Source organism: Sander lucioperca, chromosome 4, assembly GCF_008315115.2.
Source record: "Sander lucioperca isolate FBNREF2018 chromosome 4, SLUC_FBN_1.2, whole genome shotgun sequence".
In the NCBI taxonomy this organism is placed as follows: domain Eukaryota; kingdom Metazoa; phylum Chordata; class Actinopteri; order Perciformes; family Percidae; genus Sander; species Sander lucioperca.
In genome coordinates, this window is record NC_050176.1 from 37,565,572 (window position 1) to 37,587,815 (window position 22,244).

A 22,244-nucleotide genomic window follows, 5' to 3' on the forward strand; every position below is an offset into this window, starting at 1 on the left:
ACTGTAGTGACTGGGTGGGGGGTTTGGAGCATTGGATTTTGGTCCTGATGTGATACAGAACTTTTTGTTCTAGCCCCTTGCTCTGCTTATTTGAATTTTATTTGTATTATTTTATTAGCTTTAATATCTTTTCATGTACTTTATTGTAGGTCTACTATTTCGATACTTCAACTCGTCATTTCATTTTTATTTTTCTGTTTTTTCTGTTTAGGAGGTGGAGATTTTATTTTAGAAATAACTAGTATCTGAATTGTTTAACACTAGCAAAGATCCTTTAGTTACATTTGTATCCGTTTTTTTTTAAATAAAGATGTTACAAAAAAATATCACTAGCGCGGGAGATTTCTTCCTGTTTCGTGTTGAAGTCACGTGGTCTGTTGTTTTTGGTCACGGCTGACTTTTCCATTGATACATACCCGCATACCGTCCACAGAGAAGCAGAGAAACCTCGAGTATTTGGAAGACTATGGAAGAAATTCAGCCGCCGACGCTTGGTCATCTAAACGGGTAACTAGTTGTAACTTTTTTTGTCTAAGTTCAACATGAGGCGCAAAAACCCACCGAGAAAAAGTCGAGGTACCGGTAACGTTAAAGGCTATGAGACGGAGCACTGGTAGGCTGCTGGAATATTATATCTGTCCACATGCCCCACAGTGCTAAGTTGTTTGGTTTGTTTTCCGTTCAGTCAGTTATTTACGTTTCTCATATTTAAAACACCAGCCTGAGAATATTCACCATTCATCAGTCTGTCACCCTGTTTGTTACATTTAACGTCAACGTTACCAGGAATATATTGTTGTTCCCTCAGCCCCAGTAGTTTAGCGTGGTAGCAATACCACAGTGTAAAAGTAATCTATTACAATTACAAGTCAATAGTCAACTTTATGTCATCCATAAAAAATGGAAATTACAGTGCTCATACCCGCCTTAATGCCATAAAAAATAGAGCATACATACAATACAATAAATACAATATACAGTACAGAAATTATAAAGATGTACGTTTAAAGTGCTTGTTGTGCTGTCTAATAGTCTGAGGTATAAAAGAGAGAGAGAGAGCATACCGCTTAGTTCGTGTCACAGGAGGCCTTAGCCTACCACTACGTTCCATAACCCTGCCAGTCAAATTACCATGAAGTAGGGTTGCACGATATTGACAAAATGTGCTATTGCGATATAAATTATGAATATTGTGATATAGATATTAATTTTGATATTTTAAACATATGTAAAGTTACAAAAGTTACGGGAAAACGCAAGTTTTCTTACAACACAAGGTTTATTTCAACTGACGGTCATATTGGACTGGTCCAACATGAATAAATAAATAAGAACCATGTCTACAGAACTGGACATGTTTTACTGGTTGGACAGTATAAAATATATAAATAAGGACCATGTCTACAGAACAGGACATGTTTTACTGGTTGGACAGTATAAAATGTATAAATAAGGACCATGTCTACAGAACAGGACATGTTTTACTGGTTGGACAGAATAAAATATATAAATAAGGACCATGTCTACAGAACAGGACATGTTTTACTGGTTGGACAGAATAAAATAAATAAAGAGAACACGACACAACTTTTCTGTCGCTCCTCTGATTCGTTCCGTTTAGTTGTCTCTATCTATTTCTTCACTTAGACTGTCTCTCTGTTGAAATATGCACACACGTGGAACGCTACATAGGGTTTGTAACGTAGTGGACCCGTGCACTGACGTGCACTAACATGTGAAACATGATCATTATAGCGCTTAAAGCGGGCTCTAACTAAGCCACACAGCCAACGGACGGGACGCAGCGCTCCACAATATAAACAAAATATTGCATACTTACTACTTAATATTATATCTTTCGATATAATATTGCGCAACGTGATTTTGCGATAACGATATTGAGTCAATATATCATGCACCCCTACCATGAAGAGGGTGACCTGGGTCCCTTGTTATTTTCTGTGTCATTTTTGCCAGACGGTCGTCATATACTTGGTCCACTGTATTTAACTGTCCCACCATTTTTCCAGCCCTTTTAGTCACTCTATCAATCCTGGCCTTCTCGGTTATCCCAGCATTCCCACCCCAACCCGCCACACAGTAACTCCAAACACTACATATCACTGACATAAAAAAACATTCTCACCACATCAGTATTCACCTTAAAGGACTGCAACTTCCTCGTACAATATACACGTGGACTTTCATCAATAAGTCAACATGATCTGACCATGTTAGCCTAGCATTCAAAACAATGCCCAAATACTTGTAGGTGTTCATTCTTTCTATTACTGAACCTTTTGATTTCCACTGCCTCAGTTGTCATTTTATTTCTCCTGTAATCAATTACTAATTCTTTAGTTTTCTTAACATTGAGTTCTAGGAAATGACTGTCCTACATTTAAAATCTTTCTTAAGTAAAACTACAGAAGAGACGTTACTATGACTAGGCTACTTAAGTATTAGAAGTACAAGTACTCATTGTGCAGGAAAATGCTCCCCTTTGGTGTTATGCTTTATACTGTATTATTCAGTGATTAATCGTATGCATTAATAGGTGAGCTGTATTTTAATGAATCAAATAGCTACATGATATAGGCGTACTATTTGGTAGTTTAATCTATCATCAAGCATACTTATTTGACGATCAAATGTTTAGTATGTTAGCCTACATTTTAAATGCAATATTTCCCTCTGAGATATTGTAGAGTTGAGGTATAAATTAGCATGAAATGGAAACGCTCAAGTACAGTACTTGTCATTTGTTAAATTCCACCACTATTTTTAAAAACTCAAAACCAGCAATTCGCTGGTTACAACTTCTCAAAAGTAAGGATGTATTCAAGCCAAAATCCAAAGTCAAAGAGCCACTGGGCATTCTGCCAAAGGCTTAAAGGTTTTGTGATCTAAGAGAAACTTTTCATCTTCTCTCTGTCTTTTCGTGTGGTGTTTCTCTTTAGCAGCACAACTACTAAACGGGAAGACTACCTGGAGTGGCCGGAGTACTTTATGGCTGTAGCCTTTCTGTCAGCCCAAAGGAGCAAAGACCCAAGCTCACAGGTGTGTGTGTGTGTGTGTGTGTGTGTGTGTGTGTGTGTGTGTGTGTGTGTGTGTGTGTGTGTGTGTGTGTGTGTGTGTGTGTGTGTGTGTGTGTGTGTGTGTGTGTGTGTGTGTGTGTGTGTGTGTGTGTGTGTGTGTGTGTGTGTGTGTGTGTGTGTGTGTGTGTGTGTGTGTGTGTGTGTGTGTGTGTGTGTGTTACTATATTCATGGCGTCCAAAAACCGGGGAATACAGTATATTTGTGTGGTCTGCACAGCCTTGTGGGGCCCAAAATGCTGGACCCCACAAGGTTAAAGGTCTGTTTGAGGGTTAAGACTTGGTTTTAGGATTAGGGTTAGAATTAGGTTATGGTTAGGGTAAGGGTTAAGGTTAGGCATTTAGTTGTGATGTTTAAGGTTAGGGTAAGGGGCTAGGGAATGCATTATGTCAATGACGGGTCCCCACAAAGATTGTGAAACAAACGTGTGTGTGTGTGTGTGTGTCTGTGTGTGTGTGTGTGTGTGTGTCTGTGTCTGTGTGTGTCTGTGTGTGTCTGTGTGTGTGTGTGTGTGTGTGTGTGTGTGTGTGTGTTGTTTTTACAGGCATCAACAGTACAGGAATAAATATAGTCTTTCACATTTACTGTATTCTGCACATTATGTAGGCATATCCAAAGTGATAATGTACAGATCCCAGGTGTAATTCAGATTTATAAGACTGTAATATTCTGGTTTTACCTTTTGGTAAAAACAAAAAAAGAACAGCGTCTGTACAGATTGCAATGAGAAATGTCAATGAAGAGATCCAGACAGGTAGAACTATAGATAATGGGGTAGGCACTGTAGTGGTGAGCACTGTCCCCTCACAACAAAGGTTGTTGGTTTACATCCGCAGGGTGGCTGGGCTGGCTGGGCTAAGCGCCGGACGGAGCAACAGTGCCGCTGCAAAAAAGCCTCAGGAAAGAACTTGTTTTGGTGGAACGTGTGTACGTTCAAAAGTAGTTTTAGTCGTGCAACAGAAAACTCAGATTGGACAGATAGTCTAGCTAGCTGTCTGGATTTACCCTGCAGAGATCTGAGGAGCAGTTAACCATAGTCCGCATAAATCGATCAGAGTTTAAAATGCCAACACAAAGAAAGCATAAAGTGACGGACAACCGGCCAAAATGAGGGACATCCGCCAGAATTTCTGGCAGCACCTGTACAATCCCGGAAATTAAACGTTCACATTCAAATTCCACCTTCCATAATGGCATAACTGGAAGGTTTTTATTACATTCAATAGCTTAGTTGTGCAGCATAGGGGAGAGGCCCAGCGAGGCCCATAAGCTCATTATTGCAAGTAAACAAAATGGGAAGATGCTGTCAAAGCAAACTGTAGAGTAACATTTGCATAACTAAACTGTGGAACCTCTGTCCCTCTCTGCAGGTGGGGGCGTGTATAGTGAACCAGGAGAATAAGATCGTTGGCATTGGTTACAACGGTATGCCAAATGGCTGTGATGACGACCTGCTACCGTGGTCCCGGTCTGCTGACGACCGGCTTGACACTAAATACCCTTATGGTGAGAAAGCATTCACATGCACTTCTTGCTTTTTCCTTGCTTTAATTTTTAGATGATCATTTTGTTTGTTTTGTGTTCTGGAATCAAACAGTTTGGTTGAAGAAAATGTGCACATACAACAAAGTGCTTCTGGTTTCATCCACCCCAGTCAGGAACTCACATAGTATTCATCTCAAATTGTGTGGGAGGATTTCTGGAATTAACATAATCCAATTGTAAAGGCATTTGTGTACAACAAAGCCTGTTATTCATTAGCTGTCCATACTGTACTATGCTGCGGAGTTCTCTTCATGTCTCAAGTGCTAAACTTTGGCCTGTAGAGGGTGCTAGAGGATAAATAATGAAGCAATCTAACTCTTTCTTCATTGATCAGATGCTCTTGCTCTTGCTCCTGTTTCTCTTTTTTTCTTTCTCTCTTCCCTTCTCTCTTGGTGCTCAATTTAGGGTGGGATGGTGGGCAGGGAATAAGGAATTTACTTTTTTCTACACTCATAATGAGGACCCTTTTCCTTATTTAGAAGGTTATTATTTCTTATTAATAAAGACAGTATTGTCTTTCAATGAACTGACAGTTCCACAGCCTGGTGGTGCTAGAGGAAAGGTTAACATAATATGTTAGGATTTATCCAGAGGATTCATCCTTCATCCAAAATCCACGAAAATGTGTCCTGTTGGCTTTTGAAACTAAAAGCAAGTATAGGAGGGATGGAAGAGCAGATTAAATTGAGAAAGTAGTAGTCAGACTTCTACCTCTACCCCACCATGGCGGCAGGTAAAATTCAAAAACAGCAACATCTTTTTCCAGATGCGGTGTCACGGTTACTCTGGATAATCCACAGACCTCACTGTGGACAGTTTTCATAGGGACTATTTTCAACCAAATGTAAAATATAATGATTCATAACTGGTTCTTTTATGGTGCTTTTAGGAGGGAAGGACGTGTTTTTTGGTCTATTTCTCCAGTTTCACAGACACGCACCATCCTAGGAGCATGGTCGTTGTATATTATGCCTGTCTTGCCCTGGCTCGTTTGCGCTACAACCTAATTAAACTTAAAACAAGAAAACTTGACAATGTTTTGTATTGACTGGGGGCCATCTCAATTGCTCTGTCCCACAGTGTGCCATGCAGAGATGAATGCCATTATGAACAAGAACAGTGCTGATGTGAAAGGCTGCACCATGTATGTAGCTTTGTTTCCCTGCAACGAGTGTGCCAAGCTCATCATCCAGTCCGGTGGGTGTTTGACACACACACTCACACGCACACACGCACACACACGAATGGTATCCAACCATACTGCTAATTTTGTAACGTTCCGTGTCGAAAAAGAGGAACTTTTCTTGTCAAACCCCCTTCATGTACTTTTGAATTATATTATCACTGTTTCCCAAATATAGATTTTGCTTCCCCAGAATAATCAGTTCTATCTTTAGTCGCTCATGTATGTTCAGTCACCCAACCTTAGTCTCTCGGCAGTAGTAGCCTGCCGCAAACATCCGTGTCAATACTGTATATTTTAAGAAATTGATATCATGGTGTGTGTGATGAAAATGTGCGCGCCCATGTAGAACATTGCTTAAAAAGTAACAATTCTAGTTTATCAAGGTGCACAGATTTGAATTTGTGAGGGCATGTGGACATTCAGGCTGTCACTTACTTGCCAAAATCATGAGTTTGGATAGTTGTAATTCAGTTTAGCCTTAGAGAGAGAGATACTGGTACATTTACAAACACACTTATTTTTACAGTCTATGGAACGCACTAATTTCTGGCAAAAGAATGTCACGATTCATAAGAGAGACAGACTTGTAGCGGGTTTTGTATGATTTTACTTTTAGTTTAGATGACTCCTTCAGCCAGCCTCTACAGTCCCCGTGCTCAGCACTCAAGCAGCAGAGAGGACCACTGGGAGCAAGATGCCTGAATATGAATTAATTCCCCTCCTCATGGTGATGTTTCACTGTGGCCATCATCAAATGCCAAGTCGGTAGACATCGCCCATCCCTATTCTCAGGCCTTTGGCAACTTTGAATCATACGCAAACAGTGTGAATTTATACACAGGGTTTTTTCCTGCATAGAGAAATAGGAGGCGGCCACATCCATCAATTTGGTGCTGCCTCCAGCTCTCAACAAAACTCTAACTGGTATGTTAATGGAAAAACATTATTTTCTAACCAGCATTGCAATTTGATTTTTAGGATGTACAGTGAGGAAAATAAGTATTTGAACACCCTGCTATTTTGCAAGTTCTCCCACTTAGAAATCATGGAGGGGTCTGAAATTGTCATCGTAGGTGCATGTCCACTGTGAGAGACATAATCTAAAAAATAAAAAAAAAAAAATCACAATGTATGATTTTTTAACTATTTATTTGTATGATACAGCTGCAAATAAGTATTTGAACACCTGTCTATCAGCTAGAATTCTGACCCTCAAAGACCTGTTTGTCTGCCTTTAAAATGTCCACCTCCACTCCATTTATTATCCTAAATTAGATGCCCCTGTTTGAGGTCGTTAGCAGCATAAAGACACCTGTCCACCCCATACAATCAGTAAGAATCCAACTACTAACATGGCCAAGACCAAAGAGCTGTCCAAAGACACTAGAGACAAAATTGTACACCTCCACAAGGCTGGAAAGGGCTACGGGGAAATTGCCAAGCAGCTTGGTGAAAAAAGGTCCACTGTTGGAGCAATCATTAGAAAATGGAAGAAGCTAAACATGACTGTCAATCTCCCTCGGACTGGGGCTCCATGCAAGATCTCACCTCGTGGGGTCTCAATGATCCTAAGAAAGGTGAGAAATCAGCCCAGAACTACACGGGAGGAGCTGGTCAATGACCTGAAAAGAGCTGGGACCACCGTTTCCAAGGTTACTGTTGGTAATACACTAAGACGTCATGGTTTGAAATCATGCATGGCACGGAAGGTTCCCCTGCTTAAACCAGCACATGTCAAGGCCCGTCTTAAGTTTGCCAATGACTATTTGGATGATCCAGAGGAGTCATGGGAGAAAGTCATGTGGTCAGATGAGACCAAAATAGAACTTTTTGGTCATAATTCCACTAACTGTGTTTGGAGGAAGAAGAATGATGAGTATCATCCCAAGAACACCATCCCTACTGTGAAACATGGGGGTGGTAGCATCATGCTTTGGGGGTGTTTTTCTGCACATGGGACAAGGCGACTGCACTGTATTAAGGAGAGGATGACCGGGGCCATGTATTGCGAGATTTTGGGGAACAACCTCCTTCCGTCAGTTAGAGCATTGAAGATGGGTCGAGGCTGGGTCTTCCAACATGACAATGACCCGAAGCACACAGCCAGGATAACCAAGGAGTGGCTCTGTAAGAAGCATATCAAGGTTCTGGCGTGGCCTAGCCAGTCTCCAGACCTAAACCCAATAGAGAATCTTTGGAGGGAGCTCAAACTCCGTGTTTCTCAGCGACAGCCCAGAAACCTGACTGATCTAGAGAAGATCTGTGTGGAGGAGTGGGCCAAAATCCCTCCTGCAGTGTGTGCAAACCTGGTGAAAAACTACAGGAAACGTTTGACCTCTGTAATTGCGAACAAAGGCTACTGTACCAAATATTAACATTGATTTTCTCAGGTGTTCAAATACTTATTTGCAGCTGTATCATACAAATAAATAGTTAAAAAAATCATACATTGTGTTTTCTGGATTTTTTTTTTTTTTTAGATTGTCTCTCACAGTGGACATGCACCTACGATGACAATTTCAGACCCCTCCATGATTTCTAAGTGGGAGAACTTGCAAAATAGCAGGGTGTTCAAATACTTATTTTCCTCACTGTATTTCATGTCAGTAGCTCAGTCAGTAGGGAGTTGGGTTGGGAACCGGAGGGTTACTGGTTCAAGTCCCCATACGGACCAAAGTATGGTGGTGGACTGGTTGTTGGAGAGGTGCCAGTTCACCTCCTGGGCACTGCCAAGGTGCTCTTGAGCAAGGCACCGAACCCCCAACTGCTCGGGGTGCCTTTCCATGGACAGCTCCCTCACTCTGACATCTCTCCATTAGTGCATGTATAGGTAGTGTGTGTGTGTGTGTGTGTGTGTGTGTGTGTGTGTGTGTGTAATTCAGGCCTGTGTGTAATGGATATAATAACAACAGAGTGAAAAACATTGTAATTTCTCCTTGCGGGATTAATACAGTATACATTATTATTATTATTATTATTATTATTTATTATTATTTAATTTTGAATATGATATAATTCCATAATTGACATACCAGTGTGTAACCCCTTCAAAAATAAACGAATATAGTGATATATATATATCGTTCCGTCGGTGCTTCACCTTATACAGTGGTATACATTTTAGACAGTACAGACACCCTGAATGCTTTAGAACAGGGTTTTTAAATGTTTTTTAGGCCAAGCACCCCTAACCTGAAAGAGAGGCAGGGTACTACATAAACTGAATAAAATAGAGTTGCATATTAAACTGGGCCTACAGTAACATGTAGGGCGGCCTAAAGCCTATACACATTCCTTTTTTATGATGCCCCACGATACTAAGCTACTATTTACATATTCATATATCATCGTGTTTTAATGTCATGTGGAAGGCACAGTGAATCCAGATCCAGTTTTTTTACAAATAGACCGATTTATCTTTGCTAATAATATGTTGGAATCATGTTAATGTGCTGTATATCTTCAGACATATTTTAATATGGGAGGAAATAAAACTAACAACGATAATTTGGACCCCTACTGCAGTGACTCTGAGGACCCCCTGTTGAAGATCTCTGCTTTAGAAAGCTTCATTTCGCTATCACTAGTCTAAATCCACACTAGTGGCTGTAATGTTCATTGCACCTCAACCTACGCATTTCTTGGCCAGTGTGAACAGCATACTCCTGGTTTTTCTATTCTTGGAGCCTTTTTGGAGCAAAAAGTGTAAAGATTGTCCCGAGAGTAGTCAAGGGTATTATTAGGACTCATCCTCTGGTGAGCTAGGGTACTAGGTAGTCGAAAACAGCACTTAAATCAACTCTTCCTTTTTCATTTTGTTCTCTCGCTTACTGCTTTCAACTGTCATGCACATCTCTGCTAAGACTAATAATGGTCTTTATTTTGCACTCCTGCCTTCCGCGTCTCTTCATAACGGCTCCCTCCATCTCTCTGTCCAGGTATTAAGGAAGTGGTCTATCTTTCTGATAAGTACCATGACACGCCGGAAATGGCTGCTTCCAGAAGGCTGCTCAGTATGGCAGGCATACAAAACAGGTGAGATAAACGTTTGCTTTGGCACACAAGAACAAGTGCAAGTGTTTTTATTTTTATATTTTGTATTATTAAACAAGGCCAAGGGATACACGAAATACCCACAAAGGAACATATTACTAATACCACCATCTGAAAACGACAAATGAGAGGAGAGAAACAAAAAAACAGTGGACGTGTTGCTTCTTTGCCTTTTTTAAAGAAACATTTCACCCTGTTACCTTTTGTGTAGTCTATATCAGCGACGTTCCACTTCCGGGATTGGTCCATTGCCTCTGGAAATTCCGCCGGATGTCCTTCATTCCGCCGGATGTTACCTTCTGCTTCCTTTTGTGTTGGAATTTTAAACTCCGGTGGATTTATGAGGACTATGGTTAACTGCTCCTCAGGGGCCCGTTTCAGGAAGGAGGTTTAACAAACTCTGAGTCTAACCCTGATCTCTGAGTTGATTTACCCTGAGATGGGAAACTCTGAGTTTTCGGTTCCAGAACAGCTGATTTGAGTTGGTTCAATGAACTCGGAGTAGGTTCACTCAGAGCTAACCACCACAATAAAAAGGCAGCATGAATGGAGCCATGATACTACGATTCACCATGGTAATAACCACAAACAAACTGGTTGGCGGAAATACTCATGCGCAAATACAGCGAGTTTGAACATGTATTTCGTTAAAAAAGCAAGACAGCGGCTGAGCGGTAAGCGAGAGAGAATTGGTGTGGGAGAAAATTGCTGCTTGAGTGTATTAATTTCATATTTAATCACAAGTAACCTATAATATTACTGGTGAAAACTGGAATGGTATTACACATAGCTACTAATCCCATTCTGAGGCTGCAGCACCATGATCATTAACAGAAATATAATTTATAATAATTTAATTCTTTTTAATGGCTCTCACTGGTTTGTGTCTAGGGAACACTACAAAAACATTTAAAAAAAAAAAATGTTTCAGAGCGAGTCACACTTTTCTGAAGGCTCTGCATACAGTGGCTTTACTAATATGCTCTGCATCACCAATGTTGTAAAGAAAACTACCGTTAGCAAAAAAAAAAATAATGTGACACAAAGAATCTGCTGGGATGTAAAAGCATGTCCACGATGGTGGATATTAGTGATATGAGGACGGATAAGGTATTTACGTATCTAATCGACTGTGAAGAAAAAATACCTCTCAAATCGGTTATCTGGAAATGAAAATACATCTAGTGGGGACTCAATATCATTTCCCGACGTAAACTCTCTGAAGTAGGCTAATACAGCTTTTTCATCAACGGGATCGTCGACAAAAGGACATGCAATGTTTGAGAAAAAAAACGTTTTATAATCTGCCTAACATAAACCAATATGTTTTTTTATTCATGCAGATACAGTAACAAACTGCCCTAAAATGCACCTGATACAGACTGAATGAATGAATGAGGAAATTAATGCGCGCTGTGTCAGAGGGAGGAGACTGGGAGAAACTTGAGGTTTCTTGAAGAAAACCTGCTCTTGACCAGGTTAGGTTCACAGGCTCAGTTACCATAGTAACTGACTCTGAGGTTAAATTACCTCTCTTTCTGAAACGGGCTGGAGTTACCCCTCTCTCTCAGGTTTGATAACCTCCCTTTCTGAAACAGAAAACTCAGTTTCCCTCATCTCGGGGTTAACAAACTCAGAGTTTTCACTAAACCTGCTTTCTGAAACGGACCTCAGATCTCTGCAGGGTAAATCCAGACGGCTAGCTAGACTATCTGTCCAATCTGAGTTTTCTCTCGCACGACTAAAACAACTTTTGAACGTACACGTTCCACCAAAACAAGTTCCTTCCTGAGGCTATTTTACAGAGGCACCAGGGCTCCGTCTGGCGCTTAGCGCCGCCCAAGACGAATTTGATTGGTTTAAAGAAATGCCAATAAACCAGAGCATGTTTTTCTTCTAACCAGGAATGCTGTGTGGACTAGCCAGACCCTCCTCCGCAGCGCTGTGGAGGAAGGTCTGGCAATGGGAGACTACCCTTTGTGTGATTGTGTTATAATTAACCTCTTTTGTTGCACCAACCCCCCCCCCCCCCCATCTTTCATCCTCTGCCCAACCAATTAGCATCACATTGCAAATTGTCAAACAACTCTGCTGTGCTGGAATGAGACCAACGACTTACATTTAAGACTTAATACAGGGCTCCAGAGTGCGACCATCTGTAGAGTGCAACTCAACATCTTCATTGGTCTCGCTGGTCTCTGTATGTATGTGTGTAGCGTTGGGTTTTGAGAGGAGACTGAAGAGCTGGCCGACAGAGCTCTACATGAGACCAGAATTGCTTGTTGACCAGCGCCGAGAAATGTGCTACGGGTGGATAATTGTGGCGCTGCGTATCACTTCATGCTCCTGTTTGAACCATTCCCCGGCTCGATCTGCTCCTTTCAGATCGAGCCAACACTGAGGAGGACTGTGGGACGGGCTGTCGTTCTCTCTCTCCGTCTGTCTTTTTACCCTATGTTCTGTATAGCCTAACCATCATAAAAGATTTTTAAGTAGCCAAATGTTAAACTATAAATACTAACTGGATACAGTTGATGATAAAACATATTTTGGTTCATTAGCCATATTAGAAATATTTCTTATTAAATATTTATTTATTTCTTACTTGTATGTATGTATGTATGTAAGTCTGCTATGTTCCTATATTTTTAACATGGATAAAGCTAATTATCTTAATTTTTTAGTCCACGTTTTAATTCCTTGATTATTAATCATGAAAAGTGTGACACTGGGATATTCCTGTGACAATAATCATGATATCAAAATCTCATATTGGTGACATGCCTAGTGTGTGTCCTGGAAGTCCCAGGACCTTGTTGTGAACCGAGTGTTGCCTTTTGGTGTGGGTGTGGATGGGGCTTGGGTTTGTGTCTGGGACATGGTGGTGGATGTGTGTTTCAGGAGTTGTTGAAAAGTGTAAATATGACCACTAATAATCTGCTCAGGGACACCTGGGCCCAGTACTACAAAGCATAATTTGTTGTTTGATTGAAGAACTAAAGCCTTGTACTTGTTGTAAATATGTTTCATATCTTATAAGTATAAGATATGAAACATATTTCATCACCTCCTGCCCTTAAACTGTTCTTACGTTTTATCTTCAAATGCAGGAACCCTGGAGACAGCTGTAAGACCTGACATATACAGTATTTAGATTTAAGCTAACTTTTAATATGTTTTCAGCTAAGCCACCTACCTGTCTCTTAGACCCCACCCCAAGTCGACTACTTAAAGAAGCTTTACACTTCTTTACTAGATATGATCACTAAGTCTTAACCGGTAATGTACCACAGTCAAAGTAGCTGTAATAAAACCTATTCTTAAAAAGCCCACACTTGATCCAGGGTTCTTAGCCAACTATAGGCCTATATTTAATCTCCCCTTTCCAATATCCTTGAAGGTAGTCGCTAATCAATTGTGTGACTTTCTACATGGCAATAGTTTATTTGAGGAATAATATAAAGTGCATCATAGCACTTATTGCTTCAGTCAAAGGACTTGTCTATGTACTCTTCTTATTAGAACTTGCAGAAGTGCTGCATTCGATACTGTTGACCATCACCTATTACAGAGACTGGGACATTCAATAGGCAGCAAAGGAACCACACTAAGCTAGTTTTAGTCCTATTTATTGGCAAGATCTCAGTTTGTTTATGTTAACGATGAATCTTCCATGCACGCTAAAGTTAGTCATGGTGTTCCACAAGGCTCTGTGCTTGGACCAATTCTATTCACCTTATATGCTTCATCTAGGCAATATTATTAGGAAACACTCCATAAACCTTTACTGTTATGCAGATGATACCCAATTATATCGATCAGGCCAGACAAAACTGAAGTTATTGTAATTGGCCCCAAACACCTCCAAAGCTCATTATCTAAAGACTTAGCGTGGCCCTGGCCTCCAGCACCACCAGAAGAATCTCAAAATTTTCTTTAATCAGGATATATCCTTTAACGCCCACATAAAACAAACTTCAAGAACAGATTTTTTTTTTACCTGCGTAACAATGCCAAAATTAGGCACATTATCATGTCTAAGAACAATGCAGAAAAACTAGTCCATGCGTTTGTTATTTCGACGCTTGTAATTCCTTTAGTATCCGGTTGCTCAAATAAGTCCCTTAAGACTCTCCAGTTGATCCAGAATGCTACAGCACATGTTTTTTATATATGAATAAATATTAATACAATATAAATATTTGTCCTGTATTAGCTTCTCTGCACTGTAAAATCCAGAATTAGATTTAAAATCCATCTCCTGACCTACAAAGCTCTTAATGGCCAGGCACCATCATATCTTAAAGAACCCTATTGCCCGTCTAGAACACTGCGCTCCCAGAATGCAGTTAGTTGTGGTACCTAGAGTCTCCCCAACCGGTTGCGGCAGATGGCCGCCCGCCTAGATGTGGCAGTGATATTATAAAAAAATACCAAAACTCCAGCACTCACAGTTTTATCATGTATTGTAGTCAAAAAGTTTGAACAGTTTTTGCCCACAATAAGTGTCTGTAATCTGAGTTTTGTTTCTTTCATAATGTCCCAGCTGTTCACCAGATAAACTGTTTGATTTGGAGCGGTGTGTGCTGCTACTTTCCATTATACAGTGATTGATAAATCTATTAATTTACACATTCACAGAGCTTCCTGCCTTTGGCAGCTGCTTTCAGCCTGGATTATGTGTTTATCGTCTTCGTATTTGTCTAGTATTTTAGTTTGCTCTTCGCTCTACTGCCAGTAGACCTTTGGACGATTGGTCATATGCTGCGAACCCCAGCCCTTTTTATGTGAACGCGCTCATAGCTAGATTGGGAAACCTTGGTTTGACTTGTTGAATTGATAGCCACCGTCGTGTGACCGTTTAGCGTGACTGGTTTAGAGTTTAGATTCTCGGCCCGAGCCCGACCGGACCTCGGGTCGGGCTCGGGCCGTTATTTTCCGCCACATCCTCGGGCCGGGCCTGGGCCGGACCATTGATCCCATTTTTCTTTTTTTATCCATTACCTTATTATCCTATTTGGGTGGGGAGATAGCTATGCCATAATCAGAAATATAATAAATATATATATATATATATATATATATATATATATATATATATATATATAAAAGTAACAAATGTGTACAAAAGTTAGGCTGCAGTTACAAAATGCAGCACGTGTCATGCGCGGAGTCTCCTCCTCTCGCACGCATCACACCAGGAGCTTGAAGATGTAAAGAAAAAAAGAAAAACAGGAGAATTAACTTTGAGCAAGTGTGGAGGAAAGTCGGAGGTATGGAAGCAGTTTAAACAAGTCGTGGGCAGTGACAACAATATGTTGTTCATCATTGTTTCTTTTTTTTTTTTTTTACGTTTCTTCATTCGGATCCACTTGCGATCCGTTCCATTCTAAACAAACAGCGCAGTTTACAGGCTTCGTCCTTGTTGTATTATTCTAAACAGATTTCTCCAGTTCAAACAACTCTGAATTGTAGTTGAGAACGTCAGTTATAACGGCCCACGTATTAAAAAATTGTCGGGTTTAAATCGGGCTCGGGCTCATAATTACAGTTAATGTGTCGGGCCGGGCTCGGACACAACGTGCTCGGGCAGGTTCGGGCTTGATTTTTTGGGCCGATCTAAGCTCTACTGTGGTTGTTAGGCTTACTGTACGTACACACCGCCGCCGACTTGAGCTTCTAAAGTTACCGGAAGTCATTCAGTTTCAATGGGAGCTGGCTTCTCTCAGCTACAAGGAGCGTCAAATCTGTAGGCGTCGCGTTTTGAGCGACCAGAGCGTCAATCAGAAAGTTGAAAGTAGTGATGACGCAGTTCAGCGGCAAACACCTGCAACCAATCGGAATATAGACTTCCTTCGTGCTGGCTGATTCCGGGAGAAACATACGATGTAAACTTTCGTTCCTACCAAAACATTAGTTCCGAGAAAATGGAGGAACATTTCATAATCGCCGTTGCTGGGTTCCCTATCATTCATGATATGACATTGTTTGCGTATAGGGACCAGTTAACGTTACCTGCCGGTCCCAGTTGCTGGGTTCCCTATCATTCATGATATGACGTTGTTTGTGTATAGGGACCAGTTAACGTTACCTGCCGACAATCGTGTGTTGAACATGATTGAAGAATGCTGCTACGTCAGAGCGGCCAAAGCGTCAAAAAGCTTCCCCGTACTTTTTGACAAGCGTCCTTGACAGGGCGGCAAGAGCTTCTTTGCAGCTCAAGTCGGCGGCGGTGTATACTACAGTTAGTGAAGCCAAATAACCCCAAAAGACCCTGGGTATGTTAAACTTGCTTCGCAGTGCAGAGCCCAGGGGCCTCATTTATAAACGTGGCATATGCACAAAAGAAGACGTACGCCGCTCTCTACGCAAGAAGTGGGATTTATAAAAAGCAAACCTAACGGGGAAAAGGTGCAGTCCTCCACAGACACTCTGACCCAGGCATACGCACAGAAATAGGTGAAATGAGAAACGGCGACACCGACAGCAGATGGATGAATCTGTGACCATTGTGTATAACAAATCAAAATATTCCCTTTGTTGATGATATGAAGAATTCACAAAGCCATTCCTACAAATTATTATCCTACTCAAACACCTTTTTGATCTATCTGCGGTACAAAACAAAACAAAACAAAACAAGATACTATCGTAAATTCAAACAAAGATATATTTGCAAAGAAAACGCAAATGTTCCTTAATTACATTGGCATGTTATGGAATTTATTCTCATGAATAATACGATAAACAGGACAAATAGACTGATGCTGTTTTCGATGCCTCAGTCTTGCGGAGCACGTTGTTTTAATATAGTCATCATATACAGTATCATAGTGTTTTATACAGTGTTTATTTTTATGGCTTTAGATCGTTTAGTTTTTGTTTTAAATGTTGGTTTTTATTGTAGGTCTAAAGCATGTTTAACTATAGACCTTTTTCACGGCAGACATTATGACTGACCTACTTGTCAGTAGGAAAAGCACAGCTGAAATTGATAACCTTAACTATGGCTCAATTCCATCAAGTGTCCCAGTAAGCTATTTCAGTGAGTCAGCATGCACAATACCAGGACCTCTCCTAAGTGGAATGCAGCCATCATTAATGGTTTTGAATACACCTGTGCTTTTCCTGCTATGATATGTGAACATGTCTGCCGTGAAAAAGGTCTATTGTGAAAGGTGCAATAGAACGTTTTACTAATTACACGCTCCTTGCGCAGAACTATTTGTCATTTACAATTAGATTAATCCCGACACCTTGAGCTTTTTAGGTACAATCCAATGACTGGGTAAAGGCACGTCATGCGTAATGATGCACAATGGCTGGCTTTGCACTGTTGGAAGATGTGGCAAATGGAGACCGACAGCAAGAAGACTTGGTCTCAGAGCCGGTTCCGACTTCCTAGAGCTGTCCTGTTGGGTCTCTGTGCTGTTTTGGGCCCAGTGTTACAGAGAGGAGCACTCGGAGAAACTACGCCGTGCCAGGCCCACTTCAAGAGGGGTCAGCTCCGGTGTCCCGTGGCACAAACACTTTCTTTGTGTAGCGTTTTTTTTGCATCAACTTTAATATCGGAATATTTCTTTTTAATTTTGGCCCACGGTCCGACCTTCTGAGGCTGTGGCATTAACTGCGTCTGCAACATGTTGTCACTCTACAGTTTTTTTTTTTGGCATTAGTAATGCCCACACTGTGCCCTCCAAACATATTTTCCTCTTTTCCACCTCTCTAACAAGAACTACAACTTCACATTGAGTGAAAGTCCTTTGTTTTGTTTTCCTCTGTGCGCATGATGTCGGTATGGATGAATATTAATTTGGGGCATTTCACTGACTATTTAAGGGCAATTATGGGCGTGACATGAAGCTGCCAAAGCTGCGCCACATTTAGAGTCGATTGTGATTTATAAAGAGAATCCGGCATAGGACGTGCGTGCGCACGGTTTTATAAATCCGAATATTTCTGTGCGTACTCACATCCTATGTTTCGTCCGTAAGTCACTTCTGACGCAAATTCGCCCTACAGTTTTAGAAATGAGGCCCCAGGTCACAGAGGGAGAAGATTTCATCTTTATGGTTTTTATTAAACTAACTTTAGCAGGCTGTAAAACCAATGTTTTAACCAATTGTCTTTTTCCCTTCTTGGTCTTACTCCCTTTGTCTCTCACACACTTTATGTTTACAATTTGCCCAGACCTTGTGAAAATGCATCAGAGTTTTGGCCAGATGAAAGTATGACTTGATAAGAAAATGAAGAAGTGACTTTTATCCTCATCCTTGTTTTATGTGGTGTAGTCCTCATACCTGTGCGTCCCTGACTTATGCGTATGTTGTTTTTCTCCTCTGTGTGTTTTGGCAGGCAGTTCAAGCCCAAGAGGACTGAGATTGTCATTGATTTTAATTCCATTAACCACCCTGGAATGCTGAACAGCGCGACCAAGTGAAAATGCAAACAGCTCACCTTGGGGGGGCTGCAGAATGAGGCACAGAAGTAGAGGGACACTGACAAGATTGAAAGAGACTTTGATGCCTCTTTTCTGTATGTCTTCCTGCCCCCTGCTTTGTCCAAAGAAAAACTCAAGGATACCTCGACTTTGGCGTCCTTTGATATTTTGATTTAACTAGATATTCAAGGTAGTTTAATTTGACGCTTCGCCCTTTGTGGATGGCTGTGGCAGAAGGTCTTTCAATGCTGCTTTCATACTTTTTTTTTCTCCCTTTTGGGTTTAGGCATACACAAGGACTCTGAGCACACTGTCTTGAGTGCTTGATATGAAAATCTTCTGTGTTGTGAATCAGATCTTATGGTTGTCTGCACAGGGGAACACAGAAATGTTTTTTTTCCTCCTTAAAACAAGGTTTGAGGATGAATACAAAGGCACCTTGACATTCAGTTCACTTGATCTTTTAACATTCACATGGAAGCTGTCCAGTAAATCATTCTTTTTGAACCCGTTTGCAGAAAGTAGACACTGTAATAATTTAGCCTATGCTCTATTTTTATTGTATTATATCTTTTGACACTTTTTGAAAATTTAAATGTTTAAAAGTACAATTTTGCATTCAATAAAACTGTTGGACCGCATGAGCTAGTGTCCACTATGTCCAAAATGCCCCTTGGTTTGTTAGGTAGCTTTTAGAAACTGCTAAACAAATTTTATATGTGGAAAGTTAGGCCATGGGCTAAAGAATAAGAGCCATTTTTGATGTGGATATTAATATTGCCTCCATGTTCTGACTGTTAGGCCTCTTCTGAACACAAATAAGACGGTGTAGGAAAATTTGTATTATACTGCATGCCGTTTAAAAAGGCATTTTCCTTGACCGTTTTAAAGGAAGAAGAAAATGCAGTCCCTCAGTGAGGTCTCTTGTCCTTTTCCATCCATGTGTGAATTAATATAGTTACTTTTCAGTGAAAGTAATGGCTACATTTTTAACAAGTTATGTTAGCACAGCCCAACTGCATCTATGCAATTACATTAATTTAGGCTATGTAATTGTATCTTCCTAGATATTATGCACATTGTCTAACTGACTGGATTTTGTAATGCATGTGCGGGGGAGGGGAAATCAGGCTTGGTGGGTAGTAACAAATGCAAGCAACGACAATGGCTTATGTATTGAAGAAGTGGATCATATGATTGATAGCAGAGTTCTTTTTTCAATTGTTTTTGCTGTGGCGGCCCATTACCAGCGAAACACTGAGCGTGTTTACATGGACGTGAGTATACAATTTAATTTCATTTATAGCGTTAAATCATTGGGGGGGGGAGGGGGAGGCAGAGAGAAATACCTAACTACAGAAATATGACTCAATAATTATAGCAGTGGTTATAATGGAATAATATGAGGAACATTGGCAATTATAGTAACAGTAAAAATAATACTTAATTATTTGACTGTAAATTTACAATAAATTGCAGGTTACCAGTTGCATGACTTTCACAGTAAGTTACTGTATCATTTTTACAGTAAATAATTGTGAAATGACAGCTGTATAATGTGACTTCACAGTAATTATGCCGTCGTATTACTGTAATTTAGCAGTATGCTGCTGTAGAATTACTGTATTTAGCTGTGAATGTTCATATTACTGTGATTTAGCAGTAGGCTGCTGTAGAATTACTGTATTTAGCTGTGAATGTTCATATATTAGTGATTTAGCAGTAGGCTGCTGTAGAATTACTGTATTTAGCTGTGAATGTTCATATATTACTGTGATTTAGCAGTAGGCTGCTGTAGAATTACTGTATTTAGCTGTGAATGTTCATATATTACTGTGATTTAGCATAAATGATGGACCAAACAAAACTGATAAAAACAGTGATTTAACTTTTATTTTTTAGAAGAAAAATACAATTTAATAACAGGAATAAAACACTGGGTAACAGGAATCATGGTCAGGAAAATCACGTTCCCTTATCACATGAGCATTTCCAAAACACAAACGCATGGGGCCACATTACCCCCCCTCCCCCCCCATTCCATAGACAGCCTCCTGGAGGAACTGCCAAGCAGAGAAACATGATTTGGGAAATTGATATCGAACACATAAAAACTTTTGAAACAAACATGTACAGCTTGGACAACGCTGTCCTGCTCCAGGGCCGGCCCACTGAGAACGGTGAATGGCTGTGAGCAGCACTCCTCACCTCCCAACACCAGGGTGTAGGGGTACGGCCTGGTCTGGTCTGCTGCCTGAAGGTACTCCACCATGTTTGTTCCGACCTGCAAATAATAATATTCCACAAATCAAGTACTTGAATGACAAAGACTCTGACCAGCTGACAGCTAATGTTTTCTAACAGATTTTACAATTACAAGACCTGTATCACTAGATCTAAGGGGCTGTGTGAGTCTAGGAATACTCACAGGCTTAAGATCGATGAAGGCCTTCATGGCGTTAGACACTGTAGTCCTCACGGTCTTCCAGGCCCATCCTAAAGACTGCAGGTGGCATCAGGCTTGGTAGAACCATCAGGGCAATGTAGTCTTTGGAGCCTGTAAAGAAAGAAAATGGTTTGACTTAAGTATTATCATAGTTTCTCGGATGAGTAGCTTGTAGCTCAAAAAATGCACAAATCCAAATATTCAAATCTTAGGGTTTATGTTATATGTTATACCTTGTGACAAAGACCGTGTCTGCACGTGGAGCTCGCTGGGCCACATGAAGAAGCTTCTCTCTGAACCTCCTCCAGGTCAAACATTTAGTCTGATGCCTCTTTATGAAGGACCTCGAACTCCTGTGCAATCTGAGAGGGGAGATGTAGAATAATTAATTACATCATATATCATCAAAACAAAAAATAAGATAAGTGAGAGAGAGAGAGAGCCCCCAGCACATTTTTTAATACGAAAATTACATTTAAAGTATTGCTGTGCACAATGGTAGACAGAGGAGTAGTGGTAAAATAAGAGGTAGCTAAACTATAAATTCTGTGGCCATGGTAAGGTTAATAAAACCTCATGCCAATTGTTTGCCTACTATAGTGGCAGAATTTCTGTCACTATCAAAATGGTATTTCAGGGACTTACAATGGTGACCACAGGGGATGGGTAATCAAAATGTGATTCTGTTTAGGGAGGCATGGTCTTCAGTGGCATACACAGTGTTAGATTCTTTTACATAATGCTCTTACATGTCAAGATTTTGTACATCTATACAAAATGGAGTATTGTGTAGCTTACAATTTCATTGAGGATGCATGAGGATAGGGTAGCTCATTTTTTTAATGTTGACATATTCAACAATATTAATAATAGGCCTATAGTACAACAATATAACATTTACCTGCAAAAGTGTCAATCAGCTCCGGAAGCTGCCATTCTGGTAACTTTAGTTTAACAAAGTCATCCATATTCAGTCGCTATAGGGGAGAAGAACAAGAACTGCCTGTGAAGTGGTAATGTAATTTATTGTGAAATATTACAGTTATATCTTGTGAAATCCTGGAAATATTTTACAGTGTAGGAATATGACTAATAATAATAATAGTAGAAGCAGTGGGCGTTGAGCAGGACCACGGCAGCAGCTGCAACCACGATCCGTGTGCCACCACAATCCGAGGAAATCTGAGAGGCGAGAAAGCACAAGTACTCCGGGGAAGAAGCTAAGTTAGTAACATGCATTAATGGGACATGAATGCACACCTGGGGCCTGTTTCACAAAAGCAGAATATATAAATCCAGGATAACTGATAAAGCGAGGCTTGACCTAGTCTAATCTGAGCATCCTGGCTTGGTGAGTTTCACGAAGGCCAAGCCAGGCTGAGGAGGAGCGACTAGGTTGAGCCAGGCTGAAGTAATTCAGATAGATGCGCGTCCACGGCTTTCCTCAAAAGACCGCGAGGTCGATCACAGATTTACTG

At 40.6% G+C, this 22,244-nt stretch overlaps 1 protein-coding gene and 1 long non-coding RNA gene across 4 annotated transcripts; one reads left to right on the forward strand and one right to left on the reverse strand.

The window, feature by feature from the left end:
- The first annotated feature begins 342 nt into the window (after positions 1 to 342).
- Positions 343 to 18,961, forward strand: dctd (dCMP deaminase). Of its 3 annotated transcripts, none has more exons than XM_031295408.2 (6): positions 346 to 507; positions 2,961 to 3,060; positions 4,467 to 4,602; positions 5,722 to 5,838; positions 9,766 to 9,862; positions 18,236 to 18,961. In XM_031295408.2, exons 1-6 carry the CDS (start codon positions 467 to 469, stop codon positions 18,318 to 18,320), a joined length of 576 nt encoding a protein of 191 aa, XP_031151268.1. In that variant the 5' UTR covers positions 346 to 466; the 3' UTR covers positions 18,321 to 18,961. The 3 variants fall into 3 exon arrangements, with proteins under 3 accessions (XP_031151270.1, XP_031151268.1, XP_031151269.1); XM_031295409.2 differs by having other exon boundaries at positions 352 to 507; positions 2,964 to 3,060; XM_031295410.2 differs by lacking the exons at positions 9,766 to 9,862; positions 18,236 to 18,961 and adding an exon at positions 6,475 to 6,738 and having other exon boundaries at positions 343 to 507.
- A 1,335-nt stretch (positions 18,962 to 20,296) lies between these two features.
- LOC116046941 lies at positions 20,297 to 21,712 on the reverse strand. The gene is made up of 4 exons (XR_004104265.2): positions 21,668 to 21,712; positions 21,000 to 21,128; positions 20,749 to 20,877; positions 20,297 to 20,604 (listed from the first exon to the last, which is right to left on the reverse strand). It is a non-coding gene; the product is annotated as an uncharacterized LOC116046941 (long non-coding RNA).
- Positions 21,713 to 22,244: the final 532 nt, after the last annotated feature.

Excerpts from the sequence above, each read along its gene's own strand:
- dctd (XM_031295408.2), top strand. The coding sequence starts at position 467 with ATGGAAGAAATTCAGCCGCCGACGCTTGGTCATCTAAACGG. Across the intron at positions 508-2,960 it reads ACGCTTGGTCATCTAAACGG|CAGCACAACTACTAAACGGG; the intron begins GTAACTAGTTGT and ends GTTTCTCTTTAG. Across the intron at positions 3,061-4,466 it reads GCAAAGACCCAAGCTCACAG|GTGGGGGCGTGTATAGTGAA; the intron begins GTGTGTGTGTGT and ends CCCTCTCTGCAG.